The 19,845-nt window shown below is 39.7% G+C and overlaps 1 protein-coding gene across 3 annotated transcripts in view; it reads right to left on the reverse strand.

The window, feature by feature from the left end:
* DUSP22 (dual specificity phosphatase 22) overlaps positions 1–19,845 on the reverse strand; it is a 62,834-nt gene that overhangs the window by 34,282 nt on the left and 8,707 nt on the right. For all 3 annotated transcript variants that reach the window (XM_030314976.1, XM_030314978.1, XM_030314975.1), the window contains exons 2-3: positions 14,431–14,464; positions 5,653–5,735 (exon numbers count right to left, since the gene is read on the reverse strand). In XM_030314976.1, the coding sequence (XP_030170836.1) occupies positions 5,653–5,735; positions 14,431–14,464 (117 nt within the window). The remainder of the gene's footprint in view (positions 1–5,652; positions 5,736–14,430; positions 14,465–19,845) is intronic.

Consider the following 19,845-nt stretch of genomic DNA (forward strand, 5'->3'; position numbering starts at 1 on the left):
CCCTGGTTTGACTATATGCATATAAACCACTGTTTTTTTTCTAGTTAATCCTAAAATATAAATCATTTAAAAATTAAAATTATTTGGAGGATTAGTTCAGCAAAGGAATGAGAATACTTTTTAAAGCATTTTTGTTAATAGCAAAAAATAGTTTTGTTTCCTGCAGGTGCTCTGGTTAAGTACACAGAATGAAAAATGAAACAACCTCTGAAATTTTTACATTAGAAAGATAGAGTTCTGTTTCTTTTTTCAGGGGAAGGGAGAAATCTTTCATTGCTCAATATTACTTCCTTAGCACCTACAAACAATATGGGGTTCCTGATATGAAAAAAACACCATCTTTGTGACAGGAGTTTTCACTACCCCTCAAATCTAGAGCAATCAGTAGACACTGAAGACACAGCTCACTGATAAGGAAACACTCCAGAAAAAGCAATCAACTCCCCAACCAAGTCCTACACATAGAAATAGATAAAGGGGTTTTTCCACCTTCAATATTTAAATTACAGGTCTGGACTTAACTTCTGTTTGAAATTAATGAATGTGGCAATGATTTTCCCCCTGGCCCTGCCACTTGCTAACAGGTGATGTGAGCAAGTCACCAGGTCTGATTATGCTATGAAGGAACCAGAACACTGCCATCCACCTTGCTGGGCTCTCAGTCTTTTTGGAGGATTGAAAGAGATTGGTATGACTGTCATGGAATCAGAGCTCTACCAAAAGTCATGTCTTGGGACTACCAGCTGGAATGCAACAGACCAGATTTTTCAAATTCTTATCATCTCCAAAAACCCAGTCAAATGCCTGGTCAACTGCAAATGTCTCCAGATTCATGTGGCAGAGGAAAAACCTTGTTCTCTGATCTTCATTGGCCTCTGTTCCTACTTGATTCCTAGTACTAAGGGCCTACCCTGAGCCAGAGCTCTTCCTCCACTGGACTTAATTATTACTGGTATTTATAAAATACCCATAATATATATCTTGTTTACACTCTAAGGGCTTCATTGGGGAAAATACTGAGATTAATTCCTTCTGTTATCTCCAGCATCTGTCCCAGGGCCTGGCATGTAGCAGGAGTTGAATCAATCAGTCAATCAATCAATCACTCCCTGCCTTCAAAGGCAAGAACGGTTTGGAAAAGAAACTCAACAGTGTGAGGACAGCATTCACAGCAAATAAAACAAAAAAAATTGCCAATTAAAAGTAATGAAGAATAGAACTCTGTGCTGGTGGCAGTATTGGAAAACAGGAACTTTCATACATTGCCAGTAAAGGCACAAATGGTATAACCCTTTCCAAAGCATATGTGGCAATATCTACTAATATTGCTTGCAGATTCAGAAGCATCAGTCCTGCAAGGAGAGGACCAAGGCAGTAAGGCACTCTGGGGAAATCTCTGGCTTGGGAAAGAAGATCCAGGTTCCTATTAAGCTACACAGACCAACTATGGGATTCTGGGCAAGTCCCTTCATGTCTCCGAACTTTAGCTTCTTTGTCTACACAATGTAGAATCAAAGTAAGTGATCTCTGGGACCCTGTTCATCTGGGATTCCTATGTCAAACACAGAAAAAGTAGGCATAGAAATGGAGTCAGAGCTCTTCAGAATTGTAGATGTTAATTTAGGGCTGACTCAAGTGAATATATAGGTCCCCAAGTTTCTACTGTTTCTTAGAATCATCATCCCAGAAAATCTACTCCTCAGATACTCTTCTGGAGAAAAAGAAATTGGGGCTTTGGACCTCTTTCTCTTGGCTGACCACCTTGCCTCATGGTTCAAAAGATAAGTAAACCTTGTCTCATCCACCGAAGAAGCATCAAAGACCACCTGGTTTTACTAGATGACCAGAGGTGAGGTGAGGCCCAGCCCCTCCACCCTGAGAACAGCACCTTTTATTCTTTCATTTCTTTTCTGCCTTTGGATTGTTAGAAAGAGTACAACACCCTAACATTATATTGGGAAACCCTTCTAAAAAGTACCTAAATAATAGAGAATCACATCTAATTTAACTGAAATCAACCAAATCACAAGTTCCTTAAAAGTCCTTCCTAAAGTAAAATCAATAAATGCATAACTAAAGATGTCTTTAGCATATTCATGAGGCTTTTCATGGCAGATGCACCAGAATGGTCACTGGTCAGGTGTTACAACAGGTTACAAATCATTATGACCACGAAAGATGTAACAAGCACTAAAACTATGCAATCTTCCATCCTACCAATATTAGGTTCTCACAACAATCTATATTAAGGCAGCCCCATTTGGTAATAAGATCGGGTTTAGCACCCTTTCCCTGATCACAGTCATCTTAGCTTACTTAGCTGTGTAAGCATCCCTCTGAACAAGTGCTCACCCAGAAAGCTCACCCTGGACTCTAATGGCCAGCAGACCCCTTTCCTGAGTCCTCCTTAATCTAAATGTCCATGACTCTATACAGCAGAAAATAGTGCCATGGGATGTTATTAGATAGTGTGTTACATAAGCAGGCGCGCGCGCACGCGCACACACACGCACACACACACACACACACACACACACACACACACACACTGGTTCCCTGTTTAGAAAGATTGATAAGTGTGTATCTTCAATGCAGAACTTGAGAGCTTTTAATAAATATGTGGATCTTCCAGAGGAGCCAATAGTGTGCTAAATTCCCTAAACTTCTTTATTTTTTGCAAAGTATCACATCCCAGGGCTACTGTTCAACAATCTACCCTTTTAGAATCTTCACAAAGCCCTTGACCTATGAGCTCTGTACTAGAAACCATATTGCACAATATGACTACCCTCTTTCACTTAGCTTCCATTACAATAAGAGCATACGTAAAGATTATAAAAGCCTTTGATACTTGATGCTAAGCACCAATTGCTTTTAAACCCATTCAAATATTTGTTGGAAATGAACGAAAGAAGTATTTACAGTGTAGTGGCTACATGGCAGCAGGGCTTGGAAACTCCTGCATGGAATTAGTAGCACTGAAACCCTTCCGATTTTCAATAATAACAACCTTGCCACTCCCAGACCAGCTCCAGACTAGTGTTGCCCAGAGTAAGTTAGGGGCCATTCAATAAACATGCATGGCTTTGAAGATTTCAGATCACGAAGGAGGTCCCAGCTGTCTCGTCTCCTATGCCTTATCCCTTCACCTTATATTAGGGCTTCTTACCAGTTTGGGGTTCAACTTATTGCAGTTGCTTGGCTCTGCACACAACCTGCCCTCTCACTTTCATCCCTGCTCTACTTCTCTCCAATGATCAAGGCTAGCATAACACAGAGCTGCTGAAGAATAAAATCCATCCCTCAATTTACCAACTCCAAACAATTTCCCTGATTCATCTCAGGCTGGGTGAGATCATGGCTTCTGGAACTGAATTTACAATTTAAGACACAAGAGTCCCTTTATGCACCAGGCAGAGAGCTAAACAAAGTTCTGCAACTTCTGGGACCCTAGTGAATCTCCTGTATCCCAGTAACTTAATGTGAGCACATGAGTTGAAATAACTTTTGGTGACTGAGTCTTCCCACTTGTACTGAGAGACTACTGTTTTAATTTTTTTATAGGAATGTATTTATTAATTACCTGTGAAGTTAAAACTGAACAAAATAAGAGGAGAAACATTAAAGTATATTATGCTATAAAATGATGGTCTAACTCTTAATGAATATTAAATCACAGGAAAGTACTTATTATCAAGCTGAGGTAAATAACAGCATTCAAAGACTACAATAGGATGTCGCTAAATACAAGCCACCTCTAAAGAAAAGGCACAGAATTTCTTTTTTTTTTTTTTTTCCCAAGCCAGTCCTTATAGACTGAGGTAAGGGAATGAAAAAGAATACTGATGGGGAAACACAGTTTTCCCACAGCTCTGAGGTTTTTGCACAAAGAGTGTCTCTTTATATTGGGTTATAATCCAACCTGTTTTACTTTCTAACCCTTTGTTTCCCACATGTAATGTGGGGGAGATTGGACAAAAAAGGTCCAGAGCTTTTTTATTTCTAACGTGCGGGTCTTGGTTCTGGACAGAAGTTACAATGTGAACAGATTTAAGGGCCATGTTCACGCATGGCTATGTGTTCCATTATATGGAGTATAAAGTAGTGAGGCAGGCCCGGAGGATGAGAGTGGAAAGAACATCTATGTAATTTATTAAAATAAAGGAAACCTCAAGCCTCATCTTGTGATTTAAGAGGAAGTCAATCATGACCAGTTTGTGTTTAACTTATTATCTTGACCATAGCTTGGCTATATTTTAAATATAAAACTATTGTTGACAGATGAAGAAATAGAGTAGCTATTTTCAAAGGAACTGTTAATCTCCAAAAAATGATGTGCTGTTGTTTTGTTTTCAATAAAATCATGCTGCAACACAAATTATAGCACCTTAACAAAAAACCAGAGCTGAAACAACAGAAGGAAGTATGAACTCACAGATCTGGAGAAGTGAACAGAGGTTTGTTCACCATCAATGGTTCTCTGGTACTATAACATTTAATAGAATTACTTATTATACCATGTTCTCATGTCTTTACACTAACTGAAATCTGGCAGCTCTAATTGATAAGGAAAATAAATTTAAAATAAAAGGTATGTTACCTGCTCTTGCATAATGTGAATTTAAATGAAAACAGCTTGAACTAGGATTATTTCTTCCAGAACAAGTAACCCCTCCCCTTCCAATACCCCATCCTAAAATAGAAGAACACCTATGGGTCACAACCACACATGTATTATTTTCTAAAAAAAAAAAAAAAAGGTAACTTGGGCTCTGTCAAGGCTAAAAAATAGAAGTAGATTTTACTCCTGGCCAACAGCTCAAACCATCCATTAGGGTAAAATTGAAGATGTGAAGGTGCTTTTGGAATTAGTGTACAGGCAGACACACCCTGTTTACTCGAAAACCTAAGCCATAACAAGAGCTTCTACACTGATAGTCCCTGTACCAGAAGCCCTGGAAAATCTCCAGTGACAATTTATCTTCCATTGTCTTTTGTCCTTAAATGTAAATGGTAGATAATTGAGCTCAAATGGGAAAAAAAAAAATCAGGAAATGAGCAGGCTGAATTTTTTTGGATTCTAAAGCTAAGGATAATATTGAAAACAAAGCAAACAGGGGCGCCTGGGTGGCTCAGTCGGTTGAGCGTCTGACTTCAGCTCAGGTCATGATCTCATGGTTCGTGAGTTTGAGCCCCACTTCAGGCTATGTGCTGACAGCTCAGAGTCTGGAGCCTGCTTCTGATTCTGTGTCTCTCTCTCTCTGCCCCTCCCCCGCTTGCTTGCGCACACATGCTCTCTCTCTCTCAAAAATAAATAAACATTTAAAAAAAATTTTTTTAAGAATGCAAATGAGTTTTAAATGTCTTTAACATCTAGAGGTAAATGCGGCATCAACTTATTCTTTGGTATTTAGCGAAGAAAGCCAAGCTAGCAATGTAGCAGGAGTATAATCAGAAGAAGAATACATTCTTCTGCCATGCCACAGACAGGGCATAGACACAAATATGGCCTGGAAACAAAATTAATATGCCCACAGGTACACAACATGAATAGGGGCACATGGAGTCAGAGAGAAGGTAGTTGCCTTCACTAATGTCCTATGCACTCCCAGGAAACACAAATAAAGATAAATGCACGTAGCTCTCCCTTACCTCCAACATAGGCCTGGCACTATCGTGGACAGACAGAATATGTGTCACCTTGTTCTTGCTCAATTGCTCTGCATCTCTGGCATCTGTCATAGAAGAAAGAACATGAGCATTTTATTCTTCTCTGCAAATGAATTAATCCTAAAGTTTAGCCAGGAAAAAATACAATATGACCTGCATATTTCTTTCTTGAAACTTCACAATTGGCCATACCCAATCTAGAATAATCTATATCTAGGAAAATTTAGGAATTGCTTTAATGTATTTTGCAGATAACTAAACTTATTTGTGATTGGCAGATTTTTTTGATACAAAGTGGTCACCTAAAACTTGAAATATATTTAGATTTATGTAGATTTATATTTATATTTAGAATCATGTAATCATGATTGTTGCTGTTTAAGGGAAGTGAAACTATGAGGTCATTTCATAGTTGCCATTTGTTAAATTGTAGACCCTCAGGTTGGTCTTATATGAAATATTAACTATAAAGTTGTTTAATATGTATTAATATTAAAAAATTACCTCTTAATAATTAATAATCTAAGTTACAATCAAATACAAAAGAGACACTCACTATGTAACATATAGGAATCTGCTAGGGATGACTTTACCCTGATGTTAAAGGCAGGGATGGGTTTAAATGCAGATAAGACTGTGTTTTACACCTACAATTCACTTCAGGGTCAAAGTAAAAATGGAACATTTTCTGGAAATCTCAAACAGAATTGTCCATAAGTTACCAGTTGGTTATTAAATTATTTGCGTATGAAACTAGGGAAACACCAAATTACATTCTCTTCTAATGCTCCTATCTAATGCTGTAGAAGAAAGACTGAATGAATATCCTCAAGTTGGAACCCTTCTGCTAACCTACAAAACGGGTCCACCAAGAAACAGCTCCCCTTATGCCCATGTCCTGACCTGGGACAAGCTTTTTTAAATGACACAGGGTAAAATGATAGAAAGTTAAAAAAGACTGAAAGTCAAATGTTCTTCATGTTTCTGGAAAATATTAATGATATGGGAAAATACTTTGGATATAATGTTAAGCAGAGTGTAAATGCAGGTACCAAACAATAAGTAGAATATGAGCTCAATTTATAAAAGCATGATAAAGACAAACACATATATGGAAAAACTGCTACAAGGAATTAGCTCTAATACTGATAATCTTGAAAATATGGAATTACTGTGTTTTAATATTTTTTTTATATTTTTTTGTTTTTTTGGGTTTTTTTGGTATACTCAACATAACTGGTTCTGAAAACTTAACATGTCTATGAACTATCTGGGGGGCTTGTTCGGGGCTCCAATTTAGTTCAAGGTCTATGGCAAGGCTGAGGAATCTGCAGTTTTCATAAGCCTTGATGATTATGTAGAGACTGAAACACTTTCATAAACATTTTGCACTTTCATAAACATGCACTTTATAAAGTCAGAAAAGAAATCTTTAAAAGTAATACTAAAATGCTGGTTTTAAGGTTTTCTTCATCAATCAACCATCTCCAGTTTCAAATTCAGATTTACACAGCAGCCATCTACACCAAACATAGGGGGATTCAATTCCAAACACCATCCCCCACTCTGCCCCCAACTATCGCAAGTTTTGGCATCAGTGAGTTTGAATTAAATAGGAACTAGAATCATTTAGGATCTCACTGGCAGTCAGCTTCCACATTCTCACCAACATGCAGTTTTTCCAATCACCACCAGTATGTATGTTTTAGCCAAGTGGTAAAGCAAGATCAAGCTAGAGCTTTGGGTGCTCACAGAAGAGCCCACACAAGGTGGGACAATACAGGGTGGGACAATACAGAGCAGCTGGTGGAGTGTTTCAAAAGCAGCCTCCTGACATTCTAGGGCAGGATCTTCTGGATTCTGATTCTGCCCAGAATTTGAATTTTAAATATTTGTTTAAATATACTTTTTCCTTTTTTAAAAAATAGCTTTCCTTGAGATAATTTACATGCTACAAATTCACCCTTTTAAAGTATATGATTCAATGGTTTTTAGTATATTCAGAGTTTTTGAACCATCACTGCAATCTAACTTTTTTTAGACATTTTTTTAAAGTTTATTTCTTTGTTTTGAGAGAAAGTGAATAAGAGCAGGGGAGGGGCAAAGAGGGAGAGAGAGAATCCCAAGCAGGCTCCTCACTGACGACACAGAGCCTGATGCAGGGCTCAAACTCATAAGCTGTGAGGTCATGACCCGAGCCAAAATCAAGAGTCGGACACTTAACCAACTAAGCCACCCAGGTGCCTCTGCAATCTAACTTTAAAACATTTTCATTACCTCATAAATATACTTTTATAACACAAATTAAAATAAACAAAAAATGTGGTTTGGTAATAAAAGTATGCTGTTTTGAATACAGAGAACCACTTGACCCCACATATGAGACAACAGATTGTTGGGCTCTAAAGAAAGGAGAAGCAACTCTTAGACAATAATGTTCCTTTTGTTTTGTGCTCCTTTCTGTTTTATTATAGTGCCGTCTGTACTGATACACCACTCTGGGATTACCTTATTCCATAAGCACATGCTCTAACTATTTGAGAGTACATAAAGTGCCTAACCAATACTTTTGGATGATGATATCGGAACTCTTACTCTTTAGGACTACAAATTATTGATGGTTCTGGATGACTACTTACAACCATAGGCACTGTGGTAACAAGCTGTGAATGCAGCTGTAAGACATGACCATGGGGTTATCAGCCCACTCACATGCATATGAAGTTTCACACCAGCTCTCCTTGGGCACAAAATCAAAAGAGTGGAACTTAGTCCTTTGCTGCTCAAACCAGAGTCTGTCAAGCAGCAGCATGGCATCACCTGGTAACCTGCTGGAAATACAGACTCCCAGGCCCACTACCTAACTACATGATCAGAACATGCATCTGAATAAGAACCCCAGAAGACTGTGTGCCCTGTACATATGGAGCTTTGCAGGGCCTCCAGGGAGTGAGCTATGACTTGGTGCCAATGATGTCCCTTCCCCACTGTAGCATGCCCTTTTAATGCCATTTCTAAGCCAGAAAACAACTCACAGCCACTTGCAATCACAAATGTAACATTATTAATGCAATAGCATTAATAATGCCAACTGGATGATTACAAGTTAGAATTCCCATGGAAAAAAATCTAGAAGAATATACACTGACCATGGTTACCCTGGGATGTAGAGTTTGGGGAAGTTTTCACTCTATTTAACATATTTCTATCACATTTGGATTTTTAAAGTTTTTATTTTATTTTGACTGATGAGCCTACATTACTTTTATAATCAGGAAAAGAAAACTTAAAAAAAACACTACTCACAAAATTCAACATAAATTACATTAATAAGTAAAACAGTCAATCCTTCATTGGTAAAATAGCTAACTATGTTCTTTTCCTCTCTCTCTCTCTCTCAACATCTCCCCTGACCCCTGGACTCTTGCCCACTCTTGCTACCTGCTTCTGTTTACCCCCCTGAGGCTTCATGTGGACTTCAGAAGAAGCAAATGTCATTTTTACATAGTGGGAGCACTGAAATAGAAACACCTACCTGATCTTTCTCCTTTGCTGTTACACATTCCCTCAGCAGAAGATCCCATCTATCACTGGTAAGACCTTGCTAAGGGAACATGTGGATTCCTGAAAGATGCTGTCTTCAAAAGGTAAAGTGGCAGCCACATGCTTCCTTAAGGAAGGGGAATTAGTGCTCTAGATCTTATACTGATACAGAAGATGAACAGGGGTAACCAGTCCTAAGATGTGAAAAATGCCAGAGTGGCCATGGGAAATAAGCTAGTCCATCAAAGTCAAGCAGAATTGTCTCTAATTGTCTTTGATTTTATTTAAAAATTAACAAAAATATATTGGAAGAAGCACTAGAAAATAACACCATTATCACAAGCACTCTAGAGAAACAGATATTTGGCAGGAAAGAACTTCTTTGATAATGCCTTTCCAATACTCAGAGTACCTGCTACACTGATTTGTGGACTCAAAAGCATGGCCATGCAGGATGAGTGAGCGAAGAGGAGAGCGAAGGTCTCTGTTTTAAAAGGGCCCAATTCCCTCTGCTCTGACCCTGATCCCCAAGCCATGTTCTGAGTCATTTCCCAAACAACTTTTGCCTTCCAAGTTGAGAATCTGCTCAGTGGTGGGTAAGTGATTCTGATCTGTTTTGTAGTTCTACTTCCCACTGTGAAATTTAATGAATTCTAGAGTTACAAATTATTGTATGTCACAATAACTTCTAGAGTTATAAATTAGCTGTTAGTGAGTTCAACTTTTAAGTGGATACATTTCCAACCTGGGCTGAGGGCCAAAATGGGGCAGTTCCTACCTATTCCCTTCTTTACTAAATGTGGGCTCTAACATTTATTGGTGTTGACCTTGGGCAAGTTTTTCTATGCCTCACTTTTGTCACCTTTAAAGTGGGAAAATGGTTAGAGTACCACCTCAAAGGGCTGCTGGAAATACTAAATGATATGCTTAGAATAGTGTTTGGCTGACATGTAGTAAATGTCATCATTGCCATCATTATTATTATCATTAGCACCAGATTAAGTTTCAAGGCTGCAGTATGGGCTTCAATCTCCATTACCACTGAATGTTTCCAAATACATGCTTATTCCGAAGACATCTGAATTCTAGCTCTTGCTCTACCACCTGATGCTCATCACTCACCATCTGATTCTCTTAGGCTCAGTTAACAGCAGATTACCAAAGATCAGTGTTCACCAGGTCAGCCTTATCTGAACAACTGGGGAACTACCACTGGGAACCATGGCCACTCTCACTGGCAGACGCAGAACAAAGGCTCTGAGACCTCAAGCATGTCTCTATGTACATAACCAGCACACACATAAGGTGTGAGCTTATTTCCCACATTTCTAGAAGTTTGTGGACACCTTCAAACAAGGACATGTCCTCTGTCAGTTCACATCCACTTTGGGATCTGCCAAATTGTGAAGCAGCAGATAAGCCTAGCCTCTTGTCCTGGAGCTCCTCGTCAAGCTTCCACTCCTGCCTTCCCTCTTAGCTTCTAGGCAGAGCCAGCTTTCAGCAAAGACACCTCAACTGAGAGAACCTCATCAAAGACCAGACTCCAGAAGCTGGGTTGGTTTGTGGGTTTTTCTCTAGGTAGAAAAATCACCAGGTGTTGGAAAACCATTTGTGATTCATTGCAAAGTTAAAAAAGAAAAAGGAGGAAGTTTCTGGGTGACATGTAAAGGATCACACTGGAAGGAAGGAAGGAAGGAAGGAAGGAAGGAAGGAAGGAAGGAAGGAAAGGTAAGGAAAGGAAGAGAGGCAAAAGAGATGGGGGAGTGAAGGAGGGGAGGAAGGAGCCAGGACAGGAGACCATTCAATGATTGGATTGAAGAGACCACAGCCATTAGAACCAAGGCCTGAGTAGCAGTGCCAATCCATGCTGTAAAACAATGAAGATCTCTCAGAAAGGCAAAAAAAAAAAAAATTCCATTAATTTTTCTTTATACATTTTTGTATTGGTTGTTGTGTTACAGTAGGCATGTGTTATTTGTAGTTTAAAAAGAGAAGAAAATGACAAATGAGACATCATGCTAAAGCACCTATGACAGCTGGATTCACTTTCCAGTCTAGTTCATCCTTATCACAGCCCCCTTGGTGTCTAGGCTGTGTAATGTGTCTTAGGGTAACATCTGGCTCGTGTGCGGTGGGGGGTAACCAGATTCCAAGGCAGACTGCCTCACAGCTTCTCTCCATGGTAGGACCTGCTCCCCTGTTCTGTACCTGCTCCTCTTGACTTTGAACCACTGAGGACTAAAATGTACATTCACGTCAGACTCCCAGCACAGTGCCACACACATTAGGTACTTGCAAAATGTTTATGAAATTAATGAATTAATTCACAGGCAACTGTATGGAGAGCAACACTTCCTTCCAGCCTCTTGTCCATTCACTGTATCATTATTCCTTTGTTTTAAATAAGCCTTACACTTGGTAAGTGTTAAATAAATGTTTGGTGAATTAATGAGTGAATAAAAAACGGCCACATACTAATGTCAGAATAAATGAAGACAATGAAAAAATATCAACCATCTGAACAGGAGAGGTATGGGCTGGTGTAGACATCTCTAATGGGTAAAACCCACAGCAAGAATCCAGGAACTGTGAGGGATTCCCGTGACACTGAATACTTAGAAAATAGGTATAGATTTTAGTACAAAGAGCTTAAATTTTTTTTAATGTTTATTTATTTTTAACAGAGAGAGAGAGAGAGAGAGAGAGAGAGCGAGCATGAGCATGAATGGGGGAGGGGCAGAGAGAGAGGGAGACACAGAATCTGAAGCAGGGTCCAGGCTCCAAGCTGTCAGTGCAGAGCCCAAGGTGGGGCCCAAACTCAGGGACCATGAGATCGTGACCTGAGCCCAAGTCTTATGCTCAAACGACTGAGCCACCCAGGCACCCCATAGTACAAAGAGTTTTAAATGTTCCCTGTAATTATGCGCCCATGACCTTCTAAAAGAAAGTAACCTACTATGAATAAGGATAAAAATATCATAAACTGTTGGCAGACATACTTAATTGGGTTGGTATTCATTACAACTTGTAATTTGTAAACACTTTCACATAGCAATTCTACTTCTAAGAATTTATCCTAAACTCTGTTCTCAAACACAAAGACATTCCCCTCTCTTTATGAAAGTAGTTAATAACTCCCTAAGTAACCCCAAAAGATAGTTGCTTCTTAATGTATTCCAGTACTACCGCCTACCTACCACAAAGTACTTGCTGCTTTTTCAGAACTACAAAGCTTACTAATTTAGGAACTCCAGTACTATTTTTAAAATGTTCTAGTAGCAATTAGCAGCTGTCAGCTCCCTATGCTCAATTCTCTTTGAGGTCAATTAACAGCACTAGGAGCCAAAAGGGGTGGTTGGCAGGAGAAGAGAAGGAAATAAACATTATGCAGAGAATTAAAAAAGAGCAGCATTATGCATTTTCTCATTCAATGTGGTTTCTCCTGAGGCATTTTTATTAATCAGTGGGTACAGAACCTAACATTTTCTGGGCTGTCCCTATGTGTGTTTTATTGGTTTCTCACGTACCACTTTAGCAAGATTTACTTTACAGAGCTAAGTCTTTTTTGATGGTTTTGGTGAGTAAATATAGCATCCTATAGCATTTTTTTTACTAGTGCAGAATTGTTTGGGGGGAGAAAACCTGATACAGATTCACAGGGAAATAGATATACAGTAATGGGATCTCACAGTTAAGTGATTTGTGGATATAGTCATCATATGGCTATGAAAGATAGGTGTTCCTTTATGCATATTTTCAGTAATTATCTTAATGGTTAATTTCCTATGACATTAAAGTAATTTAATATATATTGGGGGGAAAAAAGATTGTTTTTACAGTCATTTTGAACTTGAACTCAAATTTAAGCAACAACTTCAAAACAGACAGGAATGTATTCTGGTTTGCTCCAGGAGGGAGGAAATGCAGAGCCCTCTGAGGAGGTTAGGCTCTCTCCAACAGGCAGGCTTGTTTTTGCAAGTTTCCTAGGTCTACTCCATTCTATTAAGTATACATATCTCCAATGGTAAGGAACCAGTGTCTTCACTTAAACACACTCAGAACATCACATGGAAGGGGAACTAGGCCCCTCCCTGGAAACTAACAAAAGCCTGTTCACCCCTCTACTGCTGAAGAGCATTTTGAGACAGATGAGCTACAAATAAAAAAAGTCAGTAGCTAACAGTGAATCAATACACATAGAACAAGATGCAGAGAAATATGTAAGAAGAAAAGTCAACACAAGAAGAGGATAATCTACCAGAGATAAAATTACCACTTATTTTTCCCAGGTTTCTGAAAATGTATTAACAATAACCAGAAAACAAAAGTGATAAAAGATTATAGATAAGTTACATGGCTGCTAAATGTGCCTTTTAGCCATCTTCTTTTGATAATAATGTTCCAGCAAGCATGCAGAATTAAAATGAAGATCAAAGGTAAGTTGGAACCTATGTGGCCCCATACCACTCTGTCAGCCATTGGTTAAGGGGTTGAGCACAAGTATGAGGTCCCAGCAAGGGGCCTGGACAAAAGTGGTGGCTATGTGCAGATCAGATTTTGTATAAACTGAGTCGACACCTTCACTCAATCATGCTTGAGAAGCTTCAAGCTGATCTTTTAAGAAATAAACTCACCTTTGGTGGAAGCAGCCCAAAATGTCCATCAATAGATGAAAGGTAATATATATATATATATATATATATATATATATACACACACACACACATATATACATACACATACACATATATATACATATATGTATATATATGTATGTATACATATATACATATGTACACATATATGTATACATAAAAAATATATATACATATGTATACATATATATATATTTTTAAGGCTATATAGGTATATATAGCCTTAAAGAAGAAATAAATTCTAACACATATTACCATATGAATCAACATTATGATCAGTGAAATAAACCAGACACAAAAGGACAAACACTGCAAACACTAAAGCAGTACAATTCAAAGAGACAAAAAGTAGAATGGTGGTTTCTACGGGGCTGAGGGTGGGGGAAATAGTGCCTAATGGGCACAGAGTTTCAGTTTGGGAAGATGAAAAGAGTTCTGGAGATGGATGGTTGCAGAACAATATGAATGTACTTAATGTCACCTGAAGTCTATACTTAAAAATGGTATAAACGGCACATTTTATATTATGTGTATGTTACCACAATAATAAAAGATAACTCACCTTTGAAGTTGCCAATGTATAGGCCAGGCAGGATCTAAGAGAGAGACACAGATCAAATGTGAGTGTTACAGACTTGAAGCACACAGAGGCTGGGCCCTCACCACAGCAGTGGGAGCACAGCCCAGGCCTGTTGCCTCCCATGCCCACTTCCCGGCACCTTCCTATATGGACAGCATAGATGACTGGGCATCCTTGTTTCCAGGGCTCTGGCCCTGCCCACAGCCACTAGAAAGCCTGCTCAAATAGCTTGTGAATAGTTGCATGTTGGTACCCATCAGCTCATGGGACTTTAAAGACCAGGATCCCCCCACAGATCCTCACAGAGAGCCGCATGTTCTCCCTCACTTAAGCCCTGCAATGCTCCTTAGCATTGAGAGTACAGCCCCAAACCAAAGGGGCCCAAATCCAAGCCGTCTACCACTCCTCCCTACCCTTCCCCCTCTACTCCTCCTTTTCTCATAACACCGTAAATACCCCCCCCCCCCCCACTTATCTCATAGCTCCAGAAAACCTCTCTTTGCTGAGATCTTGGTGCATGCTCTTTCCAAGTCTGGAAGCTATACTCCTACTCTCCTCATCCCTCAGGTCTCAGCTCTGACTCACACCCTGGGGAGGCCTTTCCTGAGTCCAGAGTCTGGGGTAGGCCCCAGTTTCAGCACCCACAGTCCTTGGTATTCCCCTTATAGTGATGATGTCACAGGGTATTGCTAGATGAAGGTCTGTCTCCTCTGCTAGGCTAGAAAGCTCTTTGGACAGCAAACACATCCTCTCACTCACTGCTGTATATCTAGCTTCTGGCCCAGGGCTTGGTTCATGATTACTATTCAATAAAGAATTACTAAATGAATGAATCAACTGTGCATTTAGAAATAAATGCACAGGTTAATAAAAGCATACGTTTGCTCCAAAATGTCTACTTCTCCTAAGGCAGTGGTTCTCAAACAAGACAATCCATCAGAATCACCAGAAGGTGTTAAAAATTCAGATTTATGAACAAGCCCCACCCCCAGCCGCCATATAGAATGATTCAGTAAATCTGAGATAAGAACCAGGGCAGGGTTTTTCACACGCAACTCCCCACTTTGCAAAATACAAAGCTAATTCTTATCTGGCATTACTTTGTATGAAGAGTTTGAAATCCAAATACAGACACTGCTTTTGGAAGCTGACATGATTTTCAAATGCATACAGAATACTGGCCACTGCAGACCCTTGGTGCTGCCACCCCACACCCTAGCTCCATTCGCTCCACCACCCCTCAGCTCCATTTGCTTCACACTCCCTATTTTTATCCACTCCCACCAAGAAAGCTGAAAGCAGCATGTAGTAATATTCTTCACATGCATGGATTTCTTTGAGCATCTTCCTGACAACCAGCTACCTTGCTAAAAATTGATAGCATCTGTGCAAGTCACTGCAGGCAGAAGGTACTGTGTCACTGTCAAGGCAGCCTGCTGGAACACAGCAATACAGGTCTAGGGTTAGCTTCTGTGCTGGGGTACAGAGGTTGCCAAGCTGAGGGGCCACAGAACATAGCGACCAAATAGGGATACTTGTGAGAAGGAAAAATAATTTATTACTATAGCTGACCCTTGAACAATGAAGATATTGGGCATCAACCCCATCCACAAAGTTGAAAATCCATCAATAACTTTTGACTTATCCAAAACTTAACTACTAATTTAGCCTATTTTTGACTGGGAGCCTGACCAATAGCCTATAAATGCATATTTTGCATGTTATACGTATATTAAACTGTATTCTTACAATAAAGTAAGCTAAAGGAAAGAAAATGTTGAGAAAATAATAAGGAAGAGGAAATACATTTACAGTACTGTAAAAAAAAAAAAATCCTTGTACAAGTTGACCCTTGTATTTCAAACTTGTGTTGTTCAAGGATCAACAGTACTCCAGGACAACAGGCAAGACCCAGAAGTGATCAGGGCATGGGGATGTGTGATCACCATGGCTCACTGAGTTTGGAGAGTTCCCTTGGGGACTGAGAGGTCAGTTATATTCATGACTGAAGTCACAGCACTGAGGCAAGCCAGGTTAGATCTGTAACCAGGAACATGTGAAACAGTATCTCAGGGGAAAACACCAGCATCCATTGCCAAGGAGCTAAAACATTTGACAGGTCTTTCTTGAAACATAATCAGTCTTTGGGATTCTCCTGGGAGGAAGGGTGGAGAAAATACTGCATTATTCCTATTTTAAAATATAAGAACAATACAAGTTCATCTTAGAGATAGATCAAACTGATAGTCTCTGGCAGCTCTTGGCTGCATAGAGCTTTTTCATATGCAATCTCCTGTTGTACAGGGTCTCTCCTATCTTTATTAGGAGGTAACATTAGATACTAAAGGGTATAATCGTCACATGGCTCTCTTGGCTGATAGTACCAATGACTTCCTCCTTGACCAAACTTCAGTTAGGCTCCTTTGAGCCTTCCTCTTGACTAGGCCTCATCTGTGCCCTGCCAGTTTTGGCAAAGAATCCTGCTAAGCCTGTTTAGTAAGAATCCTCCCACTCTTGATATCCAGTCAAGCTCATTTCATACCTTTTATACCTAATCAAGTTCTTTTCAGTAATTTTCCATCCTTCCCTCAACTTGCCTGTTGGCTAGAAATCCCCACTTTTTCCTGTTGTATTGGGAGTTGAGTTCTGTCACTTGCAATAGTACCTCCCCCTATTTCAATAGCATCAAATAAGGTCTTCTTTACCACTTTTAATAAGTGTCAGAATAATTTTTCTTTTATAACATTGACCACAAATGGCTCCAGATTCATAAAATGGACAATTATAATGAACTATAATATAAGCATGTGTATTTGCCAAAAATCACAGAACATATAACAGCAGATGAATGGTTTACTGATTTCTGGTCACACATGGGCAGCATGCTTAGCACTCAGGATATAGGGGTGATGGAGAGAGACATGGCACTGCCAAAGGCCTACTTCCCTTGTGGAACTCCTTGCCTAGGGAAAGAGGAGGTGACTTGACCACTCTGGGATCGCCAAAGATTTCCAGGAGGCAGCAACACTTAGGAGACCTGCAGTTCATGGGTAGTGGGCCAGGAGAGAGGGAAGGACAGGCAGGGGAGCAACAGAAACTGCCAGTAGAGAGAAAGAAGGCCAATATCCACCAGGAGAGAACATGAGGGAGGCAGAGACACAGAAGGAAGAACAGGAGGCTGTGGTCCAGATTGTGGACCAGGCTGCATGCAGCAGACACAGACAGCCATGGAAAGCTTTCAGGGCTCTAGATTAAGTACCACTAAAATGATTAAGATGTGTGTAGCCATTAGCAATATCTTTTCATATATTTTTATTTAACATATCTTGGAAATGTCATGATAAAAATACAGGAAAGGTAAAGTTGTATATGTAGTCAATGTATTCATTATCATGTTTACCTCTGTAAAGGGAACACTGGGGGCTGTGGGGAGGGTCCAGGTAGGGCCACTTTGTATTGCTGTTTGCACTTTTCTATATGGTTTGGATGGTCTAACTTCATGCGAGCATTACTTCAATTTACTTTTCTTTTTAAGTGTATTTATTTTGAGAGAGAGTGAGAGAGAGAGAGAAAGCGCACATGAGCATGTGCAGAGGAGGAGCAGAGAGAGAGGCAGAGAATCCCAAGCAGGCTCTGTGCTAACAGCACAACCCAAACATGGGGTTCCATCCCATGAACCATGAGATCACGACCTGAGCCAAAATCAAGAGTTGGACACTTAACTGACTGAGCCACCCAGGTGCCCCTACTCTTTTAAGTCAAGAGAGGTTATTTGGGGAAAAGATTATGGCCCAGTTTTTCTTTTCTTTTTTGTACTTCTACTACTTTCTCTTCTAAAATAAATACGTTTCATATTATTTTTTAAATAAAATAAAGCAAGAACTTGAGATCACCTCTCTTCCTTGCTCTAAGAGCCATGGTTTTATGATTGCCTTTTTTTAAGTTTATTTATTTTGAGAGAGAGAGAGCACAATCAGGAGAGGGCAGAGAGAGAGTCAGAGAAAGAATCCCAAGCTGGCTCTGCACTGTCAGCACAGAGCCCAATGTGGAGCTCGAACTCACAAACTGCAAGATCACGCTCTGAGCCGAAATCAAGAGTCAGATTCTTAACTGACTGGGCCACCCAAGTGCCCCAGTTTTATGATTCCTAAATCCATCCTTTAGAAGCCAACGCCAGTCTGGCTTCCACTCCCTGCAAGGCTATCTAAAACCAAACATTATCTTCCCACCCACATTATCAATTCAAGTCTCCTGATGATGTCACTTTCTCCCAGTCACCCAGAGTGAAAACCTGGAGGCTACTCCCACCACAGTACCTCCCTCTCTCTTCCTTAATGCCTCTCTCCCCCCAGTGAGTTACAAATTCCCAGAACAGTCCTGGCTCCTTGGCCCAAAGCCACCACCCCAGATCAGAGCCTCAGTTCATATATGGGCTAGAGTAGTATCCATTGAACTAACTTCTCTGTCCCATCAAATTAATTTTTAAATGTCATATTCTCACTGGGTCATTTTCTAGATGTTTCATAGCAAACCTTTTATTTTCTAGAAAAAGAAAGCCAAAACTGAATTTTATTTTTATTTTTTAAAATATGTTTATTTGATTATAGTTGATACACACTGTAACATTAGTTTCATGTGTATAGTGATTTGGCAATTCTATACATTATACTACACTCACAAGTGTAACTAACATCTGTCACCATATGACACCATTACAATACCCTTGACTATACTGCCTATGCTGTACCTTTCATCCCCATGACTTACACATTCCATAACTGGAAACCTGTACTCCTCACCCCCCTTCACCCATTTTGCCCATCCCCCCCACCACCTCCCCTCTGACATCCACCAGTGTTTTCTCTGTATTTATAGGTGTGATTCTGCTTTTGGTTTGCTTATTCACTTGTTTTGCTTTTTAGATTCCACATATAAGTGAAATCGTATGGTATTTGTCTTTCTCTGACTTATTTTAACTGGCAAAATACCCTCTAAGTCCATCCATGCTGTTGCAAATGGCAAGATCTTGTCCCTTTTTATGGCTGAGTAATATTCCATGAGATAGATAGATAGATCTCACATCATCTTTATCCACTTGTCTATTATGACTCTTGGGTTGCTTCCATATCTTGGCTACTGTGACTAATACTTCAGTAAACATAGGAGTGCATATATCTTTTCAAATTAGTGTCCTCATTTTCTTTGGGTAAATACCCAATAGTAGAATTCTTGGCTCATGTGGTATTTCTATTCCAAAACTGAATTTTAACTGAAAATTTCAACTTGGCTTCCACAGGATGGTTCCAACTTACCCCTGAAGGATTTTCCCTATTTCTCTCTAATATGCAGCCAAGTCAAGTAACCCCCATTTTCCTATTACCCCTTACTGGTCCTGCC

The sequence above is a fragment of the Lynx canadensis genome, chromosome B2 (genome assembly GCF_007474595.2).
Source record: "Lynx canadensis isolate LIC74 chromosome B2, mLynCan4.pri.v2, whole genome shotgun sequence".
Taxonomy (NCBI): domain Eukaryota; kingdom Metazoa; phylum Chordata; class Mammalia; order Carnivora; family Felidae; genus Lynx; species Lynx canadensis.